This window comes from Copadichromis virginalis, linkage group LG7 (assembly GCF_057382275.1).
Source record: "Copadichromis virginalis isolate Kocher_CV1m ecotype Utaka linkage group LG7, C_Virginalis_male_GT1.1, whole genome shotgun sequence".
NCBI lineage: Eukaryota > Metazoa > Chordata > Actinopteri > Cichliformes > Cichlidae > Copadichromis > Copadichromis virginalis.
The window spans coordinates 70,565,252-70,592,870 of record NC_140624.1 but is presented as its reverse complement, the minus strand read 5'-3'; the positions used below and the strand labels follow the sequence as shown (position 1 = coordinate 70,592,870).

At 51.6% G+C, this 27,619-nt stretch overlaps 2 protein-coding genes across 5 annotated transcripts; one reads left to right on the top strand and one right to left on the bottom strand.

Annotated features, from left to right (window-relative positions):
• Positions 1-818: 818 nt before the first annotated feature.
• Positions 819-7,724, bottom strand: lsm14aa (LSM14A mRNA processing body assembly factor a). The gene is made up of 9 exons (XM_085465058.1): positions 7,596-7,724; positions 6,555-6,718; positions 6,108-6,255; positions 3,803-4,006; positions 3,331-3,513; positions 3,089-3,245; positions 2,965-3,003; positions 2,636-2,879; positions 819-2,449 (listed from the first exon to the last, which is right to left on the bottom strand). Exons 1-9 carry the CDS (start codon positions 7,714-7,716, stop codon positions 2,426-2,428), a joined length of 1,284 nt encoding a protein of 427 aa, XP_085321184.1. The 5' UTR covers positions 7,717-7,724; the 3' UTR covers positions 819-2,425.
• Positions 7,725-7,919: 195 nt separating this feature from the next.
• Positions 7,920-27,616, top strand: LOC146706815 (transcription initiation factor TFIID subunit 4-like). Of its 4 annotated transcripts, none has more exons than XM_085465055.1 (15): positions 7,920-9,716; positions 10,304-10,452; positions 12,131-12,217; positions 13,557-13,745; positions 13,827-13,949; positions 14,035-14,124; positions 14,191-14,382; positions 14,666-14,729; positions 14,964-15,072; positions 15,834-16,003; positions 16,321-16,451; positions 16,634-16,759; positions 21,288-21,344; positions 23,034-23,150; positions 25,473-27,616. In XM_085465055.1, exons 1-15 carry the CDS (start codon positions 8,666-8,668, stop codon positions 25,632-25,634), a joined length of 2,817 nt encoding a protein of 938 aa, XP_085321181.1. In that variant the 5' UTR covers positions 7,920-8,665; the 3' UTR covers positions 25,635-27,616. The 4 variants fall into 4 exon arrangements, with proteins under 4 accessions (XP_085321181.1, XP_085321180.1, XP_085321183.1 ...); XM_085465054.1 differs by having other exon boundaries at positions 10,304-10,470; XM_085465057.1 differs by lacking the exon at positions 12,131-12,217.
• The last annotated feature ends 3 nt before the right edge of the window (positions 27,617-27,619 follow it).

The window sequence follows — 27,619 nt, the reverse complement described above, 5'->3', positions numbered from 1 at the left end:
CTCGCGACACAGGGGAACACGTTCTGTCGGTGATACCTGCCTCGGTACAACACTGGTCACGTCACGGCTTATTCCCCGATTCAAATCACAGCCACAGTGTCCCAAAGTTGTTTGTTTTTAAACCGATTTTGCACAGACATTTTTTTGATGTATTGATATCAGTGTTGAATATTCTTACAGTGAAAATACCCCAACTATATGTAAAATAATGCCGGCCACTTGGTTATGGCGTTCCATGTACGCCCTGCCTGCTAGCATCGTGCACCCTGCTGTTATGTGCTGGATTGTCTCATCGTTACGCAGCCTGGGGTCTTGCCTGCTGTGATAGACCCCGGCCTCCATGGATCTGTGCTCAGAGCTCGTTCCTGTGCTGCTGTGATTAGTGCCTCTGTGCTCCTTTCAGTCCAGCCACAGAGAGGATCGATCGCTTCAAACGCACCATCAGAGCGGTTCAGGCGCCGCTCTGCGTTCGTTTCACGTTCAGTCTGAGCTGCTGCAGCTTTTAGAAGAACACACCTGACTCGACGACCTGGGCTCAGCGTGGAAAACCTGTCCACGCGTCTCTGCACTCAAAGACCTGGAATTATCATCAGACCCGGGTGGAGACGCAGCTTACCTGAGGGAATGCTGAGGCAAGAGCAGGCGAAGACCCCGATGAGCGCCGAGCAGCGGCGCGCACCGATGACCTGGAGCACCTGTGGCGGCTCGCGATGACCCCGCACCAGCCTGTAACCCCGCGACACAGATCAATCACCTTTACACCAAAGTGTTGACGATGACCTCTGACCTCCAGCAGACACAATGAGCAGGCGGACACAATCAGTGACTTCAATTTATTTTGCTCGTGTCATCATTAAAAACACAATTATTTTCAACAAGTTTGATTTTTAAACACGTGTCAAAGTGCAGCTCCAACACCTACGGAGGCCCATCACGGCCAAATATAAACTCCAGTCCATCCAGCCATTACTCTGCACCTTTACTGGCCCTGATGAGCTTCCGTACTGGCCTTTAAATCAAGTCCTGTGACACATCGAGTCCAAAATCTCTCGCTTCCTGTTCAAGTCTCTCTGTGATTGGACGGCGGGGGCATCGACCTGTTGTCAATCACAGCAGCGAGAATCAAACTGAGAGGATGCGTTCACCGCCAAGGAAACCCTGAACGCATCCTGAGGTCACACTGCACGTGCCTGGCTGTGAGGGGGCGGAGTCAGGACTCACGTTAGTAAGAACCCGCCAAGAGTTTGAATATTGCTAACCTACGATGCTACAGCGAGCTCGTGCTTGTTCTACTTGACATCACTTCCTGCAGCGGCTACGGCTCACGCGTTAGGGTAACCGTAACGCAGAGTTATTTAGTGTACGAACGAGTTAACGATGAGGAAAGTGCAAAACGCACTCTACTACGGAAGACTTTAAATGCCTAAATCAAGAAAAAGCTTCAGTTTTGTCTGCAGACGCTTTTAATGTGTCAGTGTGATTTCAATCATCTGTACGTGTCTTTAGGACTCTCACAGCTGACAGCAAACATCGAATATCACGCCTGATTTAGTTCATTTGTTTTTAATGTGTCAGAATTAAAATATTTCTAGCACTTCCTGTTGCTGCAGGTTTCATTTATCACTCTTTATAAAGTTTATTTGACATCTTAGTTCCTGAACTATCACTGAACACGCTCAAGGAACATGAAGTGAACCATCTACAAGTTATTTTCTAAACGGTGGCATTTTAAACCTTCCATATGGAAAGTATGGAATTCTAATGAATCTGTGGGAACGGATTAATTTAAGCATTAAACGTCCTCCGTACTTCCCGCAGCACCTCCAACTGAAACAAACTATGAGGAAAAACAAAGTGGCGACAGAAAGGTGAACTTTGACCTTTCGGTTAGTGTGTGACCCGGGAAGAAAAAAAGAAAAAGAAACGCCAGTGACGTGTGCACGTCGGCGGCTACGCTAACGTGAGACCGCGACACCGAGGGAGAAAACACCAAACCCTATTCCACAACCAAAGGAAACGCGGGAAAGAAACAGCGGGTCACGACGCGTGAGGGCGAGCGGGTCGGCAACGAAGAAGAACGCAGGAAGTCTACGCAGCAGTAGAAAAATACACATTACAAAAGGTGAGAGCGAGCGGGCAGCCATTTTGACGATGAAGTTAGAGGAAAGTAAGTGCCCGTAAAGCTACGTCAGCAGGCATTGGTCGGACAAGTCGTCACAGACGGCATGACAGAAACGCCTCGCTGCTGCCTGCGAGGATTTCTCGCCGCTGCCGCTGACAGACATGGAAGGTTACGCTGCATCAAGCATCGACACCGGTGCTGGTGACAAATACACAACTTCATTATTTTCAACAAAACAGCAACAACTACTCGTCTTCCTCTGAAGAAGCTCCGCCTCTGTGCCGACGACTCCTCCCACCGTTACTACGACGCCACTTTGTCGTCCTTCTGCAAGAAAAACAGGAACAAACGCCAACGTTAGCACCGAGAGGCGACGGACTTTAAGGTCAGAAGGACGGGGCGGAACTCCAGCTCCTACTTCCTCAAGTCATGTGTTGGTCTGACAGGAGCCCTCTAACCCCGCCCCCTGAGCCTTCACTGTCTCGAAGTTAAAACACAATAACGTGACCTCACCCGGTACGCCGACAGGTCGGCGAACTCCCGGCCGGCCTGGTTTCCTCTGTATCCTCCCCTGTAGCCGCCACCGCCTCCCTGCGGTGGCCCAAAGGAGCCCCGGCTGGCCGGGCGACCCCGCCCACCGCGATAACCTGTGCTGCCGCGGCCACGGTAGCCCTGGCGACCTCGGCTCTGACGCAGAGGGATGCCGAAGGTTTCAGCGTTCATCCGCCGCTCCTCCGCCCACGTTTGCCTCCGCTCCCTGCAAGAGAAACAAGCGGCGGTGAGCGAGAGATGCGGCACGCTACACACAGGAAGTGGTCGGGGCTATGGTTAAAGCGACTCACCTCGGGAACCCCGACCCTCCGGACCGCTCGCTCGTCTTCCTGCCGGACAGAAAACATTTCCATTGTTAGTGACCGCGCCCCCTTCAGTGTACAGAAGCCACGCCCACACTGACAGCACTCGTACCTCGTGTCATCGCAGGAGATGTTGTCGAAGAACGACTTGGACTTGTCGTAGTAGCAGTTGGGCCCGAGCGGGTCGCACTCGTCGTCGGCGTTGCTCTCGCTATTCTGAGTCTCCACGCCAGAGTCGCCTTTATCCTCGCCGTTGAGTGCCTTCTCGTCTGCGAGGCGAACAACAGAAACGGGACACGCTCAGACGAACGTTACGCTTAACGCTGCATTTCGGCCCACCGTCGGTGACCTCACCTCGGAGCTTCAGCTTGCTCTGGAACTCGCGCTCCAGCTCCTCCTTGTTGAACTGCGCGTTGGCGCTCTCGAAGTCAAAGTCCTTCTCGAACTTCATTGGGCCGTCCCGGCGCACATTGAAGCGTCCTCTGCCGCGGTGACCGCCTCCTCTGCCGCGTCTGTTAGACGGAGCACCCGCGGCAGCTGAAGAATAGAGGGAGGACGAGGAGGACATTAGTTACCGTGGTAACTAGAGGAGGAGACACGAGGACGTGAACTGAGGCACATCCACGATGACAGACGACCTCGCAGCACTTCGAGGTAATGTCACATGTTAGCAATCACACATGCAGGTAACAGGAAGTCAGGTGACACTCAACTGACTTCCAGTTACCTGATAGGACACCGTGAGGATGGACGTCACGCTCCGATTGGCTCATACTGTAAACACAGAGCGGTATGTGTGGTGCCGACGCCGCATCTACAGCCTCACCTCTCCTCGTGTCCACGCTCTCCTGCGAGTGCTGCGCCTTCTGGCTGCTCTGTCCTGAGGAGGCTGTGCGGCCATGGGCGGGGCTTCGGCGTCCCAGGCCAGGAGCCGGTGCAGTAGTGGTGGTGGCTGAGGGGGCGGCGCTGGCTGCCTGATCCAGGACCGGACTCTTCCTCAGAGGGTCCAGGTTACCTGGGCTGGTTCGACCTGCAGAACCGGGGAAAGGTCACAGTTAGTGCGGCGCTACTCGATCATCAATGATCACGCCGAGAGAAACTCATATCAGAGAAACTGAGCAGGGCGTGTAGGTGTTCCTCACTTCCTGCTTCAGCACTGCAGGAGGACAGGAAGTGACTCATACAACTCTTCAGCATCACACGGTGATGAAGCAGCGCAGGAATTTGTGCTGACCTTTGAAGTCATTTAACACAAAGTAAAGATTGCACAATAAAGCAAAAACATTAAAAGGCGAACTGCGATGGGTCCATGACACGATCACGTGAAACAAACATTTGCAGTAACAGTAAAGGCGAAATTCTCGCTGCGTCTCTGCTGCAATCGGGATTTCTTATAACAACTGGCGAGCAGACACAACGCGCTGCGAGCGGCAGCTTCAACATCGCAGCTGACTTTTAATCCTCTGGACCGCGTGGAGGTCATGTGGAGCAGGAAATGAAGGCCTTGATGGCTCAGTCACGCCAACGCCACAAACCACCCCTGCTCGCTTCCTGTGGCATGAGTTATGTGGCACAAGGGTCACAGACAGACCCTCAACTAGGGCTGGGCCATATTATACCGTTCACGGTAATACCGGTATAATGTTAGGCAACGATAGGAAAATGAAATATCGCGATAGAATGGGAGTAAAACGCGCATGCGCAGTGCCTTTGTTTTCATACGCACATGGCCGATTGTTGAGTGAAACAGATGAACCAGAATTGGTTTGTAAAAATGGTGCAACTTCAGTGATGTGGAACTGGTTCGTAAAAATGGTGCAACTTCAGTGATGTGGAACTGGTTTGGTGTTTGTCCGTCAGATACACAACAAAGCACATTTTTTTGCAGAACATGCAAGCGGCCGTTGTTATTGTCGTATTTGTCGGACTAAGATGCTCTTAAATCTGGGAGTAATCTGGGTCCTAAACTCCGTATGCTTCAGGTCAAACAACACTGCAGCATCACTGAGAGTTAAAGACTGTCTAAATTCTTTCATCTTTAATAAAACGATCAGCATTGCTGCTTTACCAGGTGTAACTATGAAGTTTAACTTCCAGGCATCCATGAAAACAAAAGTTATTACATTTAACGGAGTTAGAAGTTAGCAGGAAGCTAGCGGAAGTTAGCTCGCTAGTTTTGCTAGTTACCTAAACATGATATTGCATGTTCTGACTGAGAGATTTCTGAAAAAATTCAAACGTACAGCTCTGCTATCACTTCCAACATAAATGAAGACAGGAAACTAAACAGCAGTGACGTTTGTAGGGTTACTGAAGTTGGGCTAGCTGGTATATAATGATGTGCTACGTGATCGCTAGCGACACAGCTATGTTAGCATAACATAAACAGTGAAGCTGGAGGATGAACACTAACACTTTTCCACTTATAAAAGTTAACGTGAAGGTTCTTCATGGTTAGAGACAAATGCAATCGCATGGCAGGATGCTGTAAACGGACCAAACTTCAGTCAGGAGAACAACTGAGATAATCCATCCACAATACGAGGTTAGTCATTAATACACTGCAACAACATGGGAATAGAGCAGCTGCCAGAGAATTCAACATTAATGAATCAATGGTACAGAAGTGGAGGAAGCAAGAAGAATGAGTTTAATAAAGTTTGATTTATCTGACTGCTTTGTTTCGCTTAATGTGCCTTATAATCCCGTGCACCTTATGGTCCGAAAAATGCGTACTGCACACTGCAGTTTAATGTTGCAAAGCACCTCTTTTTAACTTCAGTGGATATTATACATGGTTATGCTCAGGATATGTCAGCCCATTTCTACTGGAAATGCCTTTTGGTTAAACTTTCAGCAAGGAATTTGCATTTGCACCGTTACATTTTTATAAAGCTTTAATGTACATAAAAACCAGCTTCTTGTTTAAGTGAAAATAAATGGAAGGTTGTCTTTTTGCGCGAGTAATGTTGTGGAGTTGTATTTTGTCTCGCATCAATTATATCGTCAGTTATATCGTTATCGCAAATTTTCAAATATATACCGTGATAAATATTTTTGGCCATATCGCCCTGATCTACCCTCAACCCTTGGATTTCATGCCCGGCGAGAACCCCACCCCCCCTGCTTACCTGCAGCACCAAGCTGCGGCGACACCAACGGGCTGCTGTTGAACTGGCTGTAGGCGGGGACCGGAGCTCGGCTGAAGAGGCCGTAGGAACCGGCTGACTGGAATGGGGTTGGCGCCGTGGCGGACGAGGAGCTGGAGCTCATAGATGACTGCAGGAGGAGGAAGAAAGGTTAAAGGTCACATCAGCTCCTCGTTTCATTTCTCGCAGAAAACTGAAACAGGAAGCCTAATTTGTCCCTTTCACAGTAAAGGTCCTGTGATAGCAGAGGGGACAGATTAAAATAAAGCTCTCTCACACATAGCTCAGCTTACAGGAAGTGGTGGAAATAATATTTCAACATAAGATAGACTGGAAGTGGATCGGTCAGGACCCTCAGGTCAGAGGGGCCAAGTCCAATCAGACAGCCCACAGGCCAAACACGACCTTGCCTCCTCAGGACGGGCGTACCTGGACGATGGCAGGGTCCTGGGGCAGCGAGCAGGTGGGTTTGGGTGGCTCGCACACGGTCAGGTCCTTGATGTCGCTGCCTCTGAAGATGATGTACTCAAACGTGTCATCCCGAGGCGGAATTGGCCGGTCGGTGGGCCGGTCTTCAGTGCCGAACGAACGAACTGTCAGAGGAGGAAACAAAGTGCTGCTAGAATCACAGGTCAAAGGGGAAACAGGGTTCAAACCACCCCTCTTAAATTCACCCTAATGGAGCACCAAATGCTAATTAGAGCAGAACAGTAGTCTAGGTGATGCCCCTACTACAGAGAGGAGAGCATTGGGTGACCTAGTTATTGATCGTCAGGCACCTAATGGCGGTCAGAGGAGCTGTGGTCTGAGCTGGGAGGAGACCGGACACATCTCCTCTCAGATCACCCGGAATACCTGCAGAGGGCTCTGGGAAATCTAAGGAAACACATATACATACAGCCCTCACTCTGGTGTGTGTTGTTTTGTTTTTTTTTGTTCCTGCTCTGTCACAGGTCACGTGACACCGTGCTTCACTCGCACAACATAACGCTTGGACATAGCACCACAAAACCACGCGATCCACTATACTACTTGTCCCGGCTCCGCCTGCACCGGTCTGTGACGTGCACTCAGTGACGTCAGAGAGTGCGGCGAGCAGGTGAGGCTGACCGGAAACGAGCATGGTGTCGGCTTCCTCTACTGGCTAGCGTTAGCCGGTTAGGTGAATCACCTGTTACTCTATCTGCGCACAGAGAGCTGGTGTGAGCCGTCACAGCAGTTTAGCCTCCCTTTATCCGCTTGAACCCGAATAAGTCGGTGCAGTTTCATGCTAGCTCGGCAGAACACGCTTTTTGTGACGAATGTTAGCATGATAGTGTTAGCCAATGGGTTTAGTTTAGCGTGCTAAGCTCGGCTAAAACTGCTAATCACCGTTGTTTACGCCCGCGCAGCCGCAACTCAGCAACACAAACAAAGCTTAAACCGAGCAAGAGCATAGCCGCGAGCCCTCCACTCACGCGGCAGTGCTACCTTTAGCCAGCGCCACTGTCGAGTTCTCGGTGTCGATGGTGTAGAGGATGCCTTCGTAGCGGATCTCGGCCTTGGAGATCAGGCTGATCTTGCTGCCGAGGTAGGGGGTCCCGCCGCTCATGGTGCTGTCCGTGACTGGGAGCTTCTAGCAGAGAAACGGACAGGCGCCTTGTGTGAAGTACACGCGAAACAGAAACGATCCTTCGGGGGGTCTGTGTGTGTTGACTCTACTGCGCTCCGCGGCTACAACATGGCTACCTGCTCCTCCATCTGAGGCTCTGAGCGCGGGGGCTAACGATACTACCCAGCATCGCGATATTTCACGGCTTCGTCAGCTGTAGATCTGAGGATGATAGAAGAGACGGCAGCTGCTGGCCCTCGTATGGAACAATAGAACTACTCTACCATAGCACCATACCAAACAACACGTTTAATTAAAGGGTCAGTTTTGTTTTCTTGATTCTTTATTAATATTCTTTTATTTATTCACCATCCAATGTTTGTCTGAAGCCTGGTCAGTTTCCACCTTCTCCTGGGAGCTCTTCCCAGGTCAGATGTCTTTAACCTCTAGGAAATATCCTCCCGAACTATCTCAGCTGCCTCCGAAGCTCCTCGCCCACCTCTAAAAAACGGAAGCTTTAGAGCTGGAAGCAGGAAGGACCGTGTGGCTCTGTTGAAGTGGTGGATTGTGACAGTTCACAGATGTAAACATGTGTGGAATAAAATCAGCAGGATTTATTGACCAGATTATTGAGAAATCTGATTGATAGATAGAATCTGATCAGGTTTCTCCTGGATCCTTTTGTTTTCTTTTACTCCACTTTTGTTTTTACGGGTTATATACGAAGCCTCTTTGTCCTCGTTGGCTGAATTGAACGGAACGGAACCTGTGTTCAAATAAAGTTTTGAGTGGCTGGACTCTGCCCTCACCTGCGAACTCACCTGTACACAAAGAGCTGCGGCTCTAATGGAAAATCTGCCTCTCCTATCTCTATGCTCGGAAGCGAGCCGGATCCTCGGCGCATGCGTACATTCTAAAATACGATTTGCACAACGGTCCAGCATCAAAGATGGCGGGAGCCTCCGACCCACTGGAGGACATGCTCTTCAATGAGGTGGACGAGAAGGCGGTGAGCGACCTGGTCGGTTCTCTGGAATCTCAGCTAGGCGACCGAAAGCCTCCCGCGCCTCCGTTTTCCGCCGGGAAACGAGACGCGGCTCCGTCGGCCGCGGGCCACTTCTCAGGGAAAGTGCGCGGAGCGGAGTCCGCGGAGCAGCCGCAACAAGGACATCCCGGAGCGGTGCTGACCCCGGAGCCCGCCGCAAGCGAGCCGCCGTCCGCCGCACCGCTGCCCTCGTCTACCTCCGCCGGGCCCGCGGGAGCCAGCCTGGCCGCGGTCGGACCGCCTCCGCCCGCCGGTTCTCCGGGACCGGGACCTCTCGGCGCTCCGGCCGCCGGCGCTAGCTTCCCCCGGGCTGCGGTCCCGGGTCCGAGCGCTGCGGAGGCGGTCAGGAGCTCTCCGCCCGGACTGCAGAGCGTGAACGGCGGTACCGGAGCCGCCAAGTTGGTGAGCTCTCCCGGTGTTCCTGCGACCGCCGGGGCCGGCCCCGCGACTTCACAGCCCGGCTTCCCCGTACCTCAGCACTCCGGGGGCTCCCCCTCCGCGGTCCTGCAGAGGCTCCCGAGCCCGGCGGCCCAGAACGGGCTCGACCCGCAGGGCGGCCCGCCGGCAGCCCCCGCCGCCTCCGCCTCTCAGGTCGTGAACCACAACAACCCTCTCATGCACGCCAAGGTGCTCGTGCCCAGCCAGCCCGCCACCGGAAGCTCGGTCATACTGACCGGCACCCCCTCCCCGGTCCAGGCCCCCATCAGCCACCCTCAGACCGGGACCAGCACGTCACCCTCCCCCGGGGCTAAACCCGCAGTCAACGGGGTGTCCCAGCCCGCCGTGGCCGTGGTGAGGCCGCCCGGACCGGCCGTGGTGGCCACCTCCATCCCGCAGCAGAGACCCGGGCTGGTGGCCGCCACCACCCGGGTCGCTACTTCGCAACCCTCGCTGGCTGTCCGGCCCCAGCAGCAGACCACCATCCAGCTGCCCCAGGGCTTCACCATGCCCCAAGGTGAGGACACACACACACACACACACACACACACACACACACACACACACACACACACACACCAGGTGACCCACAGTCTCCCAGCTGATCTGTGAGCCGATCAGTGATCGATCGTCCCTTTGAGGAGGACCTGATTCTGTTCAGTAACTGATCTGCTGAGAGCTGGCAGCCTCTGATGGAAGGCTATCGATGAAGTGATCAGCTGCTGATCAGTTTATGACTGATTAATCGACTAATCTGAACGTTTCATAGTTGCAGCTTTGAGGTTTTTGTTGTGTGAATGTTAAATCAATAATCTGATTGTCAGACTGAGGTTGGCTCTGTTTGAGTTCCTGCTCCTGCTGTGTGAGCCACAGCGACCACAGCAGTGATCAATAAAGGATTCTGATCAGTGGACTAGCTCGAGTCTCCAGCTCCTCGGGGTCACGTGACCATATTCAGCAGATTGTTGAGAACGATTGATTGTGTGGGTTGGTCAAAGGTGAGAGCTGAGACAGGAAGTGAAGAGTCAGGTGTTGCGTTCAGGCGTAGTAAGTGCTCAGTTTACAGTAAATGTCCTGACCTGCCCCCTCCTCCTCCCCCTGCAGGTATGGTTCTGGTCCGGACTGAGACGGGTCAGCTGGTCATGGTCCCCCAGCAGGTCCTCGCTCAGGCTCAGGCCAAGACGCAGCAGAGCCAGGCGGTGACGAGCATCACGCAGAGACCCGCCACGCCGACGGCCGCCACCACCATCCGGGTGAGCACTGCCCCCACGGTAAGCTCCGCCCACACAATGCAGGTGCGAGAGTTTTTTACTTCACATTTAATTTTTGTTTCACTGTCATACTCCCAATCTGATGAGCTTGACCAATCACAGGCAAGTTCTTCAGTAGGGGTGGGTTTCAATAATCAATAATCAATTCTAGCTTGAATGAGGCGATATCGATTCATTCAAATCCTGAATCGATTTTTAAATATATTGATTTTGCCCGAAACGCCAGAATCTCAGGTTAAACCTCACAACATTTCTACAACCACCAAACAGCTAAAACAGTAAATGCGAGCAGGAACACGATTCTGCACAGAGACGTAAACACAAAGGGCGGACCCCCCGACGCATCAGAATCAGTCAGCTGTCGGCGTTTAGCCCCAACGGCGTGCCCGTGTACGTGCCATCAGGTGAGAAAGCCGACAGCTCACAGATTCTGATGCGTCGGGGGGTCCGCCCTTTGTGTTTACGTCCTTTTTTGGGCTCGATTCTGAAGCGGTAGTTTTGTCTCTCCAACCAAACTTCACTGAACCAGCTGCAGATCCAAACTCCGCATCACATAAACATCGTCATGGACTCACTCTGACTTTGGATGTTTTGCTTCCACCACGAGAAAGTCACACTTCCTGCACAGCTCTCTCTCTGTACTTCAAGAACAGTTTCCCCTCTATAAATCTGTTTTCTGCATTATTGTGCACCAGTCACCCGTTGTTCACAGCGCTGTCGGCCGCTGTGCTTTATTTGATTTAATTTAACTGACCTCTGACAAGGAAGCGTAATTTCTGCTGTTCAATACTGAACAAATGTAAACTTTTTAAAATGCTGTGTCTCTAATCCTGTAACTTTGCTTCACTTCAGCAGCATCAGGTCATGTTTATATGTTGATTCATGGTTTTCTTCTGTGTTTGATCGACTGCAGAATATTTTAAGGTTGTCTGCTATAAAACGCCAGAACAGGAAAATCTCCTTCATGTGTTTGTGTGTTGCTCACTTACTTTGACACAAAGGCCTCTGCTGTGATGCTCACACCTCTGATAAAGTCTGACAAGCTGTAAAAATATGAATATGTGCTGATAAATGATCAGAATTATATTTCTGACTGTCTGAGACAAAATTTCCCTGATTCGAATCGATCAAATCGGGACCTCGTGAATCGGAATCGATACCCAGCCCTACTTTTCAGTTTATTTACTGCTGCAGCCAGAACAGAGGCCAAAGGAGGCCAAAGGAGGCCAAAGGAGGCCAAAGGAGGCCAAAGGAGGGGGAACAGCTAAGCTGTAGAGCCTCTTCACTTCACTGTGCAATACTTTTTGTTAACAGTCAGCGGTGCAATAGACTTCAATGCCCTTGTATTCTTATTCTATTTATTCTTTTTATCCCTTTCGTATATTTTCTTTACATATGTGTGTATAGATAATCTTCTGCTCACGTTCTGTAACTTCTGTCGGTGTTGCTATTGGAAACCGAATCTCCCAGAGGAACCCACCCGAGGGATTAATAAAGTTTATCTTATGTTAGAAGTCAAGCCCCTCCCCTTTTAAAGCTCTGGGGAGGGGCTTTAATGAATTAAAAAGGAAGTCCTTCTGTAGTGCTTGTTTGTGATTGGTGGAACTGATGTTACCTGATGGTGCGGTTTGTTTTTTCCCCTCCTCCCTGCTGTCGGCAGGCACCGGGCACCCCTCAGACCGTCCGCCTGGCCACACCTACTCAGACCAGAATGATTCAGCCTCCCTCCACGACTGCCGCAGTGCAGGTGTGTTTCCTGCTGGCAGCACGTCATGTGACACCTGATGGTTATTTTAAGCCTCTTTTCCACCAGTCTCTAACGCTCCATTAACAGTTAGTACCGCCTCAGCGTGCGTGGGGTTGTACCTGTTACTAATCAGGTTGTAGTAACAGGTACCCACAGGTACCACACGGCTGTGGGTCAAACTGTGTGGTCGCCAGTGTTGGGGAGTAACGGAATACATGTACCGCCGTTACGTATTTCAAATACAAAATATGAGTAACTGTATTCCGTTACAGTTACCGTTTAAAAAGGTGGTATTCAGAATACAGTTACTTTGTTGAAATAAATGGATTACACTGCGGTACTTTCCTGTTTCATTTTGTCAGGACTGTTTGGGTTTGTTTGACAGCTACGTTCTGTTGTTCCAGGCGGCAGCGTTACAGTTGCCATGGTTACAGGGCGACGCTCTCTCTCTCTGCGACTGTGTGTTTCCTGGGTGAGAGAGGCCTTTTCGTTGTTGTGCTAAGCTAACAGGCAGAATGGTACAAGCATAGCTCTAAAGAATGTAGCATCATGGGCAGTGTAGTCCGTGCTGCAGGGAGAATGGACTGCCATACACGTTATGTGTCTGTGAGCGAGGAGGGAGAAAAAGGCGAGTGGAAAGGTACGAGTTGTCATCGAGGAAAAACGGGAGCTGGAAGCATGTAAATATAATAATAACCACTGCAGCCAAGAAGAGTGCCTGACGAGCCCAGTTGTAAGTAAGCTGTTAAGACTCGACTGTACACCGTGTTCGTGTTTTCCTCCGAAACAATAAGTTCCGTTGGAGCAGTCTTTCAACGCCTCTCTCTGTCTCTGCTAGCAAAGTTGACCCACACAACAAAGTAAAGCTATTTTTCAGCTACGAGCCGACAGGGACCCCGCCGTATTAGTCAGAGGTCCCTTTACTACAGTTCGGAGTCGCGGACCTTCAGTAATAGTAATAAATCACACAGCAATAGTACATTCACGTTGTTGTAAAAAGCACGATAATATATTAAGTAATCCAAAGTATTCAGAATACGTTACTGTCATTGAGTAATGTAACGGAATAAGTTACAGAATACATTTTGGGGCATGTATTCTGTAATGGAATACATTTTAAAAGTAACCTTCCCAACACTGGTGGTCGCTAGCCTGTGATGAAGGCGACAGACGTGTTAGACCCCGCCTCACCTTCCACACCTGAGCTCTAAACTTTTAAAACTTATCAGACCGCCATCTTCACACCAGGTCTTTATTTAGAGCAAACGCGGCGGCGTGTGTCACATGAGGTCAGCCTGATGGTGGTCATGTGACTTGTCTGTTTTCTGTTGCTTTACAGAAGGCGCTCGCAGTGGCGCCCAGCATCACGCCGGTATCGGTGAAGATGACGACCCCCCAGAAGACGCCGACGGTGATCACGACGGGGGGGACGCCTGTCGCCAAACCTGCCGGTGTGCCGTCCACCCCCATGACCGGCACACCAGCGCCCGCAGCCTCGCCCGCCACCAGAGTCACCGTGGTGTCCCAGGTGGGTTCAGGTGTATCCGGCAGGTTTGGGCTGCTGTGATGGAGGCACTTCCTGTCTCTGACCCTCTGTCGTCCTCAACAGGAAATGCAGGAAAACGTAAAGAAATGCAAGAACTTCCTCGCCACGCTCATCAAGCTGGCGTCCCACAACTCGCCCTCGCCGGATACCTCGAAGAACGTGAAAGCCCTGGTGCAGGACCTGCTCGTAAGTAGCTCCTCCTCCTGCTCACTGCCGCCTGATTGGACCTATGGGGTCATGTGATCGTACGATGCCGTCTTCATGTTTTCAGGACGCCAAAATCGAGCCCGAGGAGTTCACCACTCGGCTGCAGGCCGAGCTGAAGTCCTCGCCACAACCCTACCTCATCCCCTTCCTCAAGGTACGGCTGTAGTACTGCGAATACTGCAGGTGTTACTGCAGGTGTTAAGCGTGTGTGTCTCCACAGAAAAGCCTCCCCGCTCTGCGGCAGACGCTGCTCAACAGCCAGCAGTCTCTGATGACTGCACCCCCCGGCGCCGTGGTCACGCCTCCGGCCACCCCTGGCTCAGTCACCGCCGCCACCATCAGGCCGCGGCTGCCCGTCAACCCGGCCGGCGGCACCGTCCGTCTGAACGCACCCATCGGCACGGCGGCTCTGGTAAGAATCGTCAGGTTACAGGTCAACAAAAAGACTTTTGTAACCTTTGACCTTGTAAATATGAAAATATTTTGGATGTTTTAATTTGGAAAAACGCTCCAGCTGCAAACCTGCGTCAGACTCGTTTATTCGGACTCTAACGTCCTCACCGGAGCGCTGCGGGTAACCGTGAGCACGCCACTCGCCGTCAACAAACAAGTGAACGCTGACCCCTCAGAGGAAGTCTGAGGCTCAGCCCTCTGTGATGATGATGTAATGATGATGTCATGATGCTCTCCTGCAGCCTGTGTGCAGACCTGGAGTGCAGACCGTGCAGGCTCGGGCGCCGATTGTCTTCAGACCTCAGGGTGAGTTTGTCGAGCTGCTCGGCGCACCTGGAGAGTCACTTTTGTTTTAAGGGGCGGAGCCTCCCGCAGCTTAAGCTGCTCAGTTTTAAATAAATCGGCTGTTTTAAAGGTTAAAAAAAAGCAGCAAGCGCCACCACCAGGTGGCAGCAGACCGCAGGGTTATCAGGCCTGTTTCACAGCTGGTGGGAGGAGCTTTTTTATTTTTTTAATAAGCATGCTTTTTTCCCTTTTCAGCTACGCTGCAGGTGAGAGGACCCACAACCATCATCAGCAAAAGCCCTGTGAACCTTGCAGCTCAGGCCAATCAGAAGAAGCTGAGCGATCCAGGGGGCGGGACGTTCAGGTGAGCAAAACGTTATTTAAAAAGTAAAAAGTTTCTGTGACACCTGTAAACTAACAATGGACACGGAACGATGGATACACTAGTCCCGGAGGTCGAACAGAGATACGGAGGCCCCGGAGCGCCAAAAAACAAGCATCAAAACAGGAAGTGCAGAACAGCTGTTTCAGTCACACAGGTCGGCTTTACTGAGGACGGTCGAGGGTCGCCTCACCTGAAACGACACAAGTGACATTCATTTAAAAACATGAGCTGAGAACACCTGACCGTGTCGGATCAGTCTGGAGAAGGTTAGCGTTCTTAAGGTTGGGCCTCTGTGAGCACAGGTCACGATGATGAAGCACGCGTGACCTGTGACAGCAGGAAGTGACTGTCCAGCGTCTCTGGCTCTGACTGGTTCCTGATTTGGGTCAGAGGGGTTGCGATGAGCCGGAGTGTTACTCTGACCCGGCGAAGGCTCCAACAGAAAAAAAAGACTAGTCACCACTTCCTGTTGGAAGCGTAGTTCACAGATGAGGCAGCAGGGGGCAGTGTGTGCCCACAGCGAGCAAAGCTGAGTGTAGGTGTGAGAGGAACATATTTTAATACACTGCAATAAAAAATAAGTGTGTGCGTTTAAAAAAACAGGAAGTGACTTCATCTTTGGGCCAATGAGATTGGGGAACGCTGCTGTGCTTCATTCGCAGTGTGGACCTGAGCTCTGACACGTTCTTCCTCAGCCTCGACATCCCTAACCTTCCCGCTTTCCTTTTCTTAACCCGCAGAGATGACGACGACATCAACGACGTGGCTTCGATGGCTGGCGTCAATCTCAATGAGGAGAACGCCCGAATCCTCGCCACCAGCTCGGAGCTCGTGGGCACAAAGATCCGCTCGTGTAAAGACGAGGCCTTCCTGCCGAGCGGCCTGCTGCTCCGCCGCATCCTGGACACAGGTCAGTGTGAAAACTCAGCAAATCAGCGGGTCTCCTGATTCTCCTGTACCTGCTCAGGTATCACGCCTGAAAGCCTGTTTCACCTTCAGCCTCAAAGGTCAGCTGAGTCAGTCGGGACCTCCTCCTCCTCTGTCGGCTGTTCTTAGTGAAGGATGCAGGGAGGAGTCTAAAACTAGTTCGAGGACAGGAGGAGAACTGTAGGCGCTGATGAAGACGAATTCAGAAAGGAAATGAAGCCGGGATGATCGACCTGCAGAAACCACCTGCTGACGTGCAGCGGCGTCCCGTCCTGATGATCTCTGTTTTCTCGTCCTCAGCTAAGAAGTTTGGCGTCAGCGAGGTCCCGCCAGAAGTGGTGAACCTGGTTTCCCACGCCACGCAGTCCCGGCTGCGCACCCTGCTGGAGAAGGTTTCGGCCATCGCGCAGCACCGCACGGACGGCGGGAAGGTAAGAACGCTCGCAGCGTGCCTCACCTGCGTTTAGATCGAGCCGCCGTCGGGCTGTTTCTGGACGACTCCGCTGTAGATCTGCTGTTACCGTTGAGCTGCGCAGGCTGATGTTAAATTAGCAGATATTTAAATGGAGTCTGGTTTACATGTCCCGTTTCTCTCCTCCCCCCCCCCCATCAGGATGAAGAGCGCTACGAGCAGACGTCGGACGTTCGCTCTCAGCTGCGTTTCTTTGAGCAGTTGGAGCGTTTGGAGAAACAGAGGAAAGACGAGCAGGAGAGAGAGATGCTGCTGAAGGCCGCCAAGGTACGGACACGTTTCTGCGTTCACCTTTCTGAAGAGTTCAGTTTAAAATGAAATGTTTTTGAAAGAAGCTGAGTTTGAAGAGGACCAGCTTCCTGTTCCCCGTCCTGATGTAACACATTTTATGCAAAGTTATATCAAATATACACTAAGTAGAAACGATCACTAAACTAAACACAAAATGAAACAAGTAAATCAAACTGCAATTGTATAAAAGGCCGGGCTTCTGCTTCTGAGAGACCAGACAGGTTCTAAAGATCAGGAGCCAATGGGAAGGCTGTTAAATCTGCAGGAGCAGCTGGTTGGTGGACCTCAGCGCCCGCAGGATTATATGGTTTCAGAAGTTCTGCTAAGTAAGCTGGTCCATCGAGACTCTTAAAAACAAACAGCTTGCATGCAGCGAAGTCAGATCAGAGCCAACGTATAAAGAGCTGCAATGACGGAGACGTTGGATAGATGTGTGTGTCTGTGAATGTCCACCAGCAGAGGACCCACATCTGAGCCCTGTGGAACTCCACGTGTGATGTTTGTGTGGAAAAACTCACCAAGAAAGCTCATGTTTCTCTAAAGGTTATAATTTCGTGGACGTGAAATCAAATTGTGTTTTTATGGGCCTGCCTAGTGATCAGTGCTTCCACTAGAGATGTGCAAAGCAGCCGGTATTTGTATCTGTTGAGGGGGGGGAAGTATTTGTATTCGAGTAAAAATCCATTTTTTTGCATTACACTTCTAATTAATGTTATAGTAAGTAGTGAATGGACAACGGGAACCTCTGCTAAGGTTAACTAGCCTATAGCCTACGTCTTGCTGTCTGTAAAAGACTAACATAAACGTACATACAGTGGGGCAAAAAAGTATTTAGTCAGCCACCGATTGTGCAAGTTCCCCCACTTAAAATGATGACAGAGGTCAGTAATTTGCACCAGAGGTACACTTCAACTGTGAGAGACAGAATGTGAAAAAAAAATCCATGAATTCACATGGTAGGATTTGTAAAGAATTTATTGGTAAATCAGGGTGGAAAATAAGTATTTGGTCACCTCAAACAAGGAAAATCTCTGGCTCTCACAGACCTGTAACGTCTTCTGTAAGAAGCTTTTCTGTCCCCCACTCGTTACCTGTATGAATGGCACCTGTTTGAACTCATCATCTGTATAAAAGACACCTGTCCACAGCCTCAAACAGTCAGACTCCAAACTCCGCCATGGCCAAGACCAAAGAGCTTTCGAAGGACACCAGGAAAAGTATTGTAGACCTGCACCAGACTGGGAAGAGTGAATCTACAATAGGCAAGCAGCTTGGTGTGAAAAAATCAACTGTGGGAGCAATCATCAGAAAATGGAAGACATACAAGACCACTGATAATCTCCCTCGATCTGGGGCTCCACGCAAGATCTCATCCCGTGGGGTCAAAATGATCATGAGAACGGTGAGCAAAGATCCCAGAACCACACGGGGGGACCTGGTGAATGACCTGCAGAGAGCTGGGACCAAAGTAACAAAGGTCACCATCAGTAACACACTACAACGGCAGGGAATCAAATCCCGCAGTGCCAGACGTGTTCCGCTGCTGAAGCCAGTGCATGTCCAGGCCCGTCTGAAGTTTGCCAGAGAGCACATGGATGATACAGCAGAGGATTGGGAGAATGTCATGTGGTCAGATGAAACCAAAGTAGAACTTTTTGGTATAAACTCAACTCGTCGTGTTTGGAGGAAGAAGAATACTGAGTTGCATCCCAAGAACACCATACCTACTGTGAAGCATGGGGGTGGAAACATCATGCTATGGGGCTGTTTTTCTGCCAAGGGGACAGGACCACTGATCCGTGTTAAGGACAGAATGAATGGGGCCATGTATCGTGAGATTTTGAGCCAAAACCTCCTTCCATCAGTGAGAACTTTGAAGATGAAACGAGGCTGGGTCTTCCAACATGACAATGATCCAAAACACACCGCCCGGGCAACAAAGGAGTGGCTCCGTAAGAAGCATTTGAAAGTCCTGGAGTGGCCTAGCCAGTCTCCAGACCTCAACCCCATAGAAAATCTGTGGCGGGAGTTGAAAGTCCGTGTTGCTCGGCGACAGCCCCAAAACATCACTGCTCTCGAGAAGATCTGCATGGAGGAATGGGCCAAAATACCAGCTACTGTGTGTGCAAACCTGGTAAAGACCTATAGTAAACGTTTGACCTCTGTTATTGCCAACAAAGGTTATGTTACAAAGTATTGAGTTGTATTTTTGTTATTGACCAAATACTTATTTTCCACCCTGATTTACCAATAAATTCTTTACAAATCCTACCATGTGGATTCATGGATTTTTTTTTCACATTCTGTCTCTCACAGTTGAAGTGTACCTCTGGTGCAAATTACTGACCTCTGTCATCATTTTAGGTGGGGGAACTTGCACAATCGGTGGCTGACTAAATACTTTTTTGCCCCACTGTATAACTCCCACAAGTGCATACAATTCGACACAACTACACAAGCGTTGTTTTAACCTTTTAAACCGAACTTTAACGTTACTCTGTCAACAGCCTGTTGTCCAAATCCAGTCTCCAACCTTTTTTGCGCCACAGACCGGTTTATGTCCGACAATATTTTTACGGACCGGCCTTTAAGGTGTTGCGGATAAATGCAGCAAAATAAAACCAGTACTGGTACCAAATAAAATTTATTGATAACACACGGCAAAAGACAGAGAAACTGAGGTAACGATCAAAACAATAAATATTAACGATAAAACCCTGAAAACCGTAAATTTCACACCTGAACCTCAACACTCGCGGCCTGGTACCAAAAGGCTCACGGACAGGTACCGGTGCATGGCCGGGGGTGGGGACCGCTGGTCTAAATGTCGCGCTAACAGCTGCGTAAACAGAGCGAACACGAGAGCACCTGTGCAGACGTCAATAATGCAGCGTAATTGATTAATCTTCAGATCCTCGCGAAACTTATAAACTGCCTCCGGAAACCAGTTAAGGTAGAACAAAAATCTATTCAACAAAACCAGTGATGCAGTTCAGCCGAGCCTCTCTGTTGCTGTGGAGCAGCCCACACGTCACTCGCTCGTGCACTCATGCGCTGCAGTCTCATGAGGAAACTCAGCTTTTTGATATAAAGTTTTTCTTGTTCCCGAATACAAATATTTTTTAAAGTATTTATTTGAAATAATTATTCGTAAAAAACGCGATATTCGTGCCTTTCCGAACACCGTATTCGAATTCAGCTCCACCCCTAGTTTCCACTAATCACAGCTCACAGTGAAAGCACACCTTCACTCTCAGGCGTGTTTCTAAAATGAGTGCGTGAGCCGTCTGGATGAAGGCGGCGGCTCGCAGTCTAACCCTCAGCGTGCACGCAGGTTAGATTTCAGGTGTGTTTGCTGCAGGAAGTCCAAACTGAGGAGCTCTGTTTGCGGTCCTGGATCTTCTGTCCTCTCTGACAGAGAAAAGGTTGTTTCTGTAACGATCTCTGCTTCGCTGTGTGCCCTCAGGCGTCTCTCTGCTCATCACTGATGAGCTCACACTAATAGCTCGTGCTTCTGTCCCCGCCTGAGCTTAGACACTCTGATTTGAAAGAACAGACTGTAGGTAAAAGATGGGGAGAACATATAGGTCCTCGTCCCGCATGTACTTAGACTGATGTAACCCCGCGCAGCTGTGATTCCTCGAAGGATGCTTTCCTCCTCCTCATTTAGACCATTTGTGGTTGATAATTTCACAGTTTTTTAGTCGTGCTGCCGACAGTTGGAACAAACCACTGACTGGCTGCTCTCATCAAAACGAGCTCGTCAATGCCTCGCCATTTTCTCTTCCGTTTTCCGCTGTCTAACTTTGGGTTCTTCCTTGGACACCAGCGTTTTTGTTTTCGCCCGCCCACTTAACTCCAGAACTGTAACGCCACACGCCTGAAGTTACCGTTTCCCTCCTTCCAGAGCCTTCTCCATTAGTACTCGGATCGGCTCACCATGGATCGCCACGGCTTGACTTGGATCGACTGGTTTTCCATCACAATGCTTTACTACCTAACCTGCATGATCGTCGTCATAGCAACATGTCAGAACATCGCGCGACACGAGCGCTTCAAAGCCGATATACCTGCTGCTCGCTCTGTGGCTTTTCGCTCGGGGAACACACCGTTGTTGTTGTTTGTAACCAGTTCTTTTCAAAAATGGCGGTTTGAATTTTCATGAACGAACCGAGTGATGCTACTGACCAGCCAATCGGTGACATGCAGTCTGACGACATCACATGCTGGGATCACATAATTGCATAAAGCAGACTAGCAGCAACGTGGTGCATTGCTGCCCCAACAGGTCAGGAGTTCAATCTAAACCCGCCACGGTGGCCTGGGGCAGGTGATCATTTCCACCCGTGGATGCTGTTGCAACATCACCCAGGATTCTCTTTGTGTCGATTACCGAGGTTACCTGCTCCCTTGACCCCAAACTTTAATAATGTCTGAGCTGTGGGCCGATGTCTGACAGGTGAAGATGAGCAGATTAATGCATCTACTCTGTTTTTACTTCCAGAGTCGTGCCAGACAAGAAGACCCTGAACAGGCTCGACTCAAGCAGAAGGCTAAAGAGGTACACCTGTCTGTCTGTGCGTCTGTCTGTGTGCCTGTCTGTGGGCCTGTCTGTCTGTCTGTGCGCCTGTCTGTCTGTCTGTGCGCCTGTCTGTCTCTCTGTGCGCCTGTCTGTCTCTCTGTGCGCCTGTCTGTGGGCCTGTCTGTGGGCCTGTCTGTCTGTGGGCCTGTCTGTCTGTGGGCCTGTCTGTCTGTGCGTCTGTCTGTCTGTGCGTCTGTCTGTCTGTGCGCCTGTCTGTCTCTCTGTGGGCCTGTCTGTCTGTCTGTGCGCCTGTCTGTCTGTCTGTGGGCCTGTCTGTCTGTGCGCCTGTCTGTCTGTCTGTGCGCCTGTCTGTCTGTCTGTGCGCCTGTCTGTCTGTGCGTCTGTCTGTGCGTCTGTCTGTCTGTGCGCCTGTCTGTCTGTGCGCCTGTCTGTCTGTGCGTCTGTCTGTGCGCCTGTCTGTCTGTGCGCGCGCCTGTCTGTGCGTCTGTCTGTCTGTGCGTCTGTCTGTCTGTCTGTCTGTCTGTGCGCCTGTCTGTCTGTCTGTGCGCCTGTCTGTCTGTCTGTGCGTCTGTCTGTCTGTCTGTCTGTCTGTGCGCCTGTCTGTCTGTCTGTGCGCCTGTCTGTCTGTGCGCCTGTCTGTGCGTCTGTCTGTCTGTGGGCCTGTCTGTCTGTCTGTGCGCCTGTCTGTCTGTGGGCCTGTCTGTGCGCCTGTCTGTCTGTGCGCCTGTCTGTCTGTGGGCCTGTCTGTCTGTCTGTGGGCCTGTCTGTCTGTCTGTGCGCCTGTCTGTCTGTGCGCCTGTCTGTCTGTGGGCCTGTCTGTGCGCCTGTCTGTCTGTGCGTCTGTCTGTGCGCCTGTCTGTCTGTGCGCCTGTCTGTCTGTGCGCCTGTCTGTCTGTGCGCGCGCCTGTCTGTGAGCCTGTCTGTCTGTGCGCGCGCCTGTCTGTGGGCCTGTCTGTCTGTCTGTGCGCCTGTCTGTGCGTCTGTCTGTGGGTCTGTCTGTGCGCCTGTCTGTCTGTGCGCCTGTCTGTGCGTCTGTCTGTCTGTGGGCCTGTCTGTGCGTCTGTCTGTGGGCCTGTCTGTGCGCCTGTCTGTCTGTGAGCCTGTCTGTCTGTGGGCCTGTCTGTCTGTCTGTGCGCCTGTCTGTGCGTCTGTCTGTCTGTGGGCCTGTCTGTGCGCCTGTCTGTCTGTGCGCCTGTCTGTGCGTCTGTCTGTCTGTCTGTGCGCCTGTCTGTCTGTGCGTCTGTCTGTCTGTCTGTCTGTCTGTGCGCCTGTCTGTCTGTGCGTCTGTCTGTGCGTCTGTCTGTGCGCCTGTCTGTCTGTGCGCCTGTCTGTCTGTCTGTGCGTCTGTCTGTGAGCCTGTCTGTCTGTGCGCCTGTCTGCCTGTCTGTGAGCCTGTCTGTCTGTGCGCCTGTCTGTCTGTGCGTCTGTCTGTGCGCCTGTCTGTCTGTACGCCTGTCTGTGCGTCTGTCTGTCTGTCTGTGCGCCTGTCTGTCTGTCTGTGCGCCTGTCTGTCTGTGCGCCTGTCTGTCTGTGCGCCTGTCTGTCTGTCTGTGCGCCTGTCTGTCTGTCTGTGCGTCTGTCTGTCTGTGCGCCTGTCTGTCTGTCTGTGCGCCTGTCTGTCTGTCTGTGCGCCTGTCTGTCTGTGACTTCATTAAGTGTAAAAACTGAGTCATGTGAGTATTCCTGATGTTCTGATTGTTCCCACAGATGCAGCAGCAGGAGCTTGCTCAGATGCGACAGAGAGACGCCAACCTCACTGCGCTCGCCGCCATCGGCCCGCGCAAGAAACGCAAGCTGGACTCACCGGGCGGAGCTGGCACAGAGGTAAGACACCAGCTCAGAGGTGGTGTAAGAAACAGAACACAGCAGGGAACCACATCATCATCATCATCATCATCATCATCGTGTATGTGTGATGATGTCAGCTGCTAGCTCAGCTGTTCTTCCAATCAGCTGTGCATCATGGGGCGCTACTGCTCAGAGCCCCTGCATGACCAGTTGAATACATTACTGAACAACCTCCACCTTTATCCACCCGTATAGGTGATGACTCACTGCTGCCTCCGCTGGTCGTCAGAGGAACTGTAGGTTTACTTCTTCTGCTGCTGCGCTTTTAATGGCACAGAGTGGAGAACCTGCAGCGTGTCTGACCAATCACGAGAGAGCGCGCGTGTATATAACGACCCTCCCTCTCCTCAATTCAGGCTGTGAATGTGAGCAGAGTTGAGTGAAGGGGGTCAGTGTGTGCCTGGGGGCTGTGAGGGTCTGACTTTCCCCCTCTGCCACCTCCCCCTCCCCTCAGGGGCAGCCATTCATTTCTGAAATGAACTGAGACAGCGGGGGTGGGTGGTGCCCCCCTGCCCATCCTGTCCTGCCTGGGGCTGGCCCCCCAGCAGCCGCAGACAAAGCCAAGCCCCTACAGAGAAATCCAGCATTTCTGGGCTCGTTTAGCAGATACAGAGCAGCTGGCAGCAAGCGTGGGGGCGGGGCAACAGGGGCGAGGCACTCCGGTCGGAGTTGCTGTGTTCATGTTTTAGTAACGGTGTGCTGGCGCCATGCTCGTTTGACTAATGAGTTAACTTATTGGCTTATGAACTGGGTTGGGCTCCAGATGTTTGCAGCTGTCAGTGCTTTTCTCAGGAAATGAAGCTCCTGATTGGAGGTTGAGAGGAATGACCACGCGATGGAGTGTGTGGCGCGAGCTCACTGAGCTCAGCCTGCATTAGGATCAGACGCCGTTTGTGTTCGTGGACGCTCTGAGCTCAGAGGAGTCAGCTCAATGAGAAGCTCAAACCTTACCGTGTGGCAGCAGCGCTGCAGAGTGAACCGCAGTGGCTCCTGTAGTCACCCTGAGGGGCGTTCACGAGCCCGCAGGGCGTCGGTGTAGATGGAGCCTTTACCTGAGCCCCCGCTGAGCGTGAGTTCACACACCATCAGTGTTAATGGTACAAGCTTAGACGGCCCGCTGAGGGACAGAGGTCGCATTCGTGTGGGGCGAGGCGGTGTCGGGGCAGCTGTGGTTGGTGCTGGGAGAGTCTGCGTTTGTGCCGTGACACCTGCTCAGGTGTTCTCACGAATGCGCCCCACTGTTAGAAACAAAGGAGTTCAAACTGAGCCTGAAGGCGATCAAAGCCGAATGAAAGGAAGCGTTTGTGCTTCCTGTTGGTGAAACAAGGCGTCTGCAGGCGTGCATTCAGAGCAGGCTACAGCCTGAGGTGGTGGGGGCGGGTCCGGGGCGGGCAGACCCAGCTGAAGCCTGATCGGGCCTGCAGTGGATGCTGAAGGGCAAACTGCTGCAGCTCCAGGGCAGATTAGAAAGAGGCAACACAAATCTCTTTGTGCTGGAAATTTCCAGCGGAGAGGGAGCAGCGCTCGGACGCCGTGACATGTGCTGACAGGACTGAGTCGCAGACGCGTGCACGCAGGTGTCACTGTGGCGTTGTCAGCTCTGAATGAAACAGGAAGTCCATCTTCCTTCATATAACATCCAGCAGAGGGAGGAAGAGCATCCGTCATCCTCAGGAGCAGCTCGCTCTGAATTCCTCGCCAACATGAGCCTGGTCGGCTTCGGTAATCGGGTCAGCCTGCAGCTCGCCATCACGTTCGCCATCAGCTGACTGCAGATACCTGCAGCTCTGTGAGAACCCATCGCTCAGGGCCTTTCTGGATTATTGGGGCCTTTTCGGTCGTGGGGGGGCTTCATCAGTTTCTCTCGTTTTGGATGCTTGAATATGATTGGCTCACCTTAGACCGTGTGACTGGAACTGCTGCGACGGGCATGTTGGAGCAGCAGCTGCTCAGTACTTTTACTAATCGCTGCAGGGCTGGGAGTCACCTGACCTCCGGCTGCCGGCGCGCCCTCCGCACGCAGGTGTGGCCCGGCAGCAGGTCTGGACCCAGCGAGGGATTAAAGCAGCGTGGGAGAGCTTGTGCAGACATGGGGCGGAGCCTCGGCATAGACCCGGCATCTCTAAATGCACCAAACATGGAGGTCAAAGGTCGCTGTGCTTCAGGCACTTTTTAAGACCGCGAGACAAACGGTGTGTCAGAGGTCGCACAGCAAGTGCAGCTTTAGCTCATCAGGATGTTTTTTCCTTCCATGTTTGTTTCCTGCTCACTGCTTCCTCTCTCCTTCCTCCTCTCCAGGTGTCCTCGGGCTCAGCCGCCGGCTCCTCCGTGGCCGGCTCCTCCCGCCAGCAGCCCCGCCAGCGCATCACACGAGTTAACCTCAGGGACTTAATCTTCTGTATGGAGCACGATCGGCCCACGGCTCGCTCCCTGATACTCTACAAGGCTCTGCTGAAGTGAGGAGGGAGCCACCGCAGCCGCCCCCCCTCGCCCCCAGTCCTCCAGCGGAGGTGTTTGATTCTGGTCTTCAGTCCTTACGGCACCTTTCAACGCTCAGCTCTGCTTTTACGATTATTTTTAGAAAAGGACATCCCGCCTCAGCTCGCCCTTCCGTTAGCGGAGCACTCCACTGCTCTCATCCAGATCAGGCCAATCAGAAACCAGATCCAAGGCTGATTGGACAGATTGTGATTGGCTGAAAGGCTGGTCTGTTTTGGTGCTCGGCTGCTCGTTGATGCAGTTTAAAACAGGGTGTGAAACGCGGCCTGGGTTATGCTATCGAAGCTGTGGCCACGCCTACCCCTGTAGTTGAGTCCAGCAGTGACGTCTGGAACAAACTGCTGTTGAATACTGTTTCAAGTCATGTGACCAGGAAATAAACTGCCTTATTAAGTCCGCCCCCTCCATTACCCACAATCCAGCTGGACCTCGAGAAGCTGTGTGGGAGATCTCCTCTGTTGTGTCTAGCCGCTGACTTGAGGAACATCACCACATCACCTGTAATTATTCTCTTAGTTACTCATTTGAGCAAATTCTACTTCAGCGTGGAGTTCGTCAGGGCGCCACTTTGGGTCCTTTTGTTCTTCGCCAATGTTTCTGGTTGCTGTGGTTTCTCTTCCTCTTAGAAACCTTTCGTCCACAGCAACTCCTCCGCTGCAACTCCACGCAATTAGTCCGCCAATCAACACGTGAACCGTCTCGCGCGGTTTCACGTGGTGTTCCTGTGACGCCATAAAAAGCTGAGCTGAGCTGACAGGCATGCAGCGTGACACTGAGCTTCTCCTGTGAGATGAGGTGGCGAGTGCCTCCGGACTCCAGCGCTGTACCTGAACAGGTGCCTTTGAGTCAAACCTTTCCCGACCTCTTTAGATTTCCTGTTGGCCCACTCAGGACGCCAGGCTCGCAGGCTCATCGTTTTGTTTTGAAAGTTTTCTGATCGCGCTCAGATCCTTCGGCTCAGATCCTTCGGCTCAGTTCCGTCACGTGATGGGAGGAGCTTCTTTTCACGATGTTGTGTTCGTCAAAGGAACACTTTAACATTAAGACAAATCTGTGTGAGAGCCGGACGGTCAGATCGGTGAAGTCGTGGCGTTTTCGGGCAAATCGAGCGCAAAACCTAGCAAGATTTCACAACCTGAAAACTTTTTATCGATTAGAAAAATCAATGTCCAGTTTGTTTTGATTAACCAGCTGATTCTTTTCTCAGATAATGAAATTACAAATATCCTGTTAACGCAGACTGACGCCCTGGTAACCACCCGTTGTTGTTGTGATCGCCCGCTGAACACGCACCTTGTCTGCAAACGCGCTAAAATCTTGTTGCCTGTGACGCCAAAGCTTTTACTTTGAAGGTGAACTATTACAACTTCCGGCATGGTTTCCATGCAGCTCGGAAAACATCGGCCGCGTGATCACGAGGATTTGAATGCAGCGCCATCTGCAGAATGCAGATTTATTTATTTTCCCTAGCAACTGTGGTTACCGCGGTTACCGTAGGGCAACTGTAGCCTAAAATTCCAACTTTCTACACGTTTGAGGAAAAAAACCATTTTTCCTCATGAAGTCGTTTCTTTAGAAAAAATGTTGATGACGAGTGGCTTCATTGGAAGGGGGCGGGGTCTGAACGTCACGACTCTCAGCAGGTAGACTGACGGACTGTCCCTTTAAGGTGAAACAGGAAGTGCTCCTCCTCCTGGCGGCGGCTGCGTGCGACTGGACTCGAGCCTCGTGGTTGAAATGCAGTTTGAAAGTTTCCGGAAGGTTTTTAACGCTTTAATGTCGGTCTGTGTGGCGATGGCGTAGAGCCCTATGAACTGAAGGACGCCATTTTTGGGACTATTTATATTTCCTACATTGTGTATTCGCACCTGAGGCCCGCCGGGCCGTTTTACAGTCGTTTGTACCTTTGCAAAAAAAATGAAATAAAGAGAAGGAGAAAGTGGGCG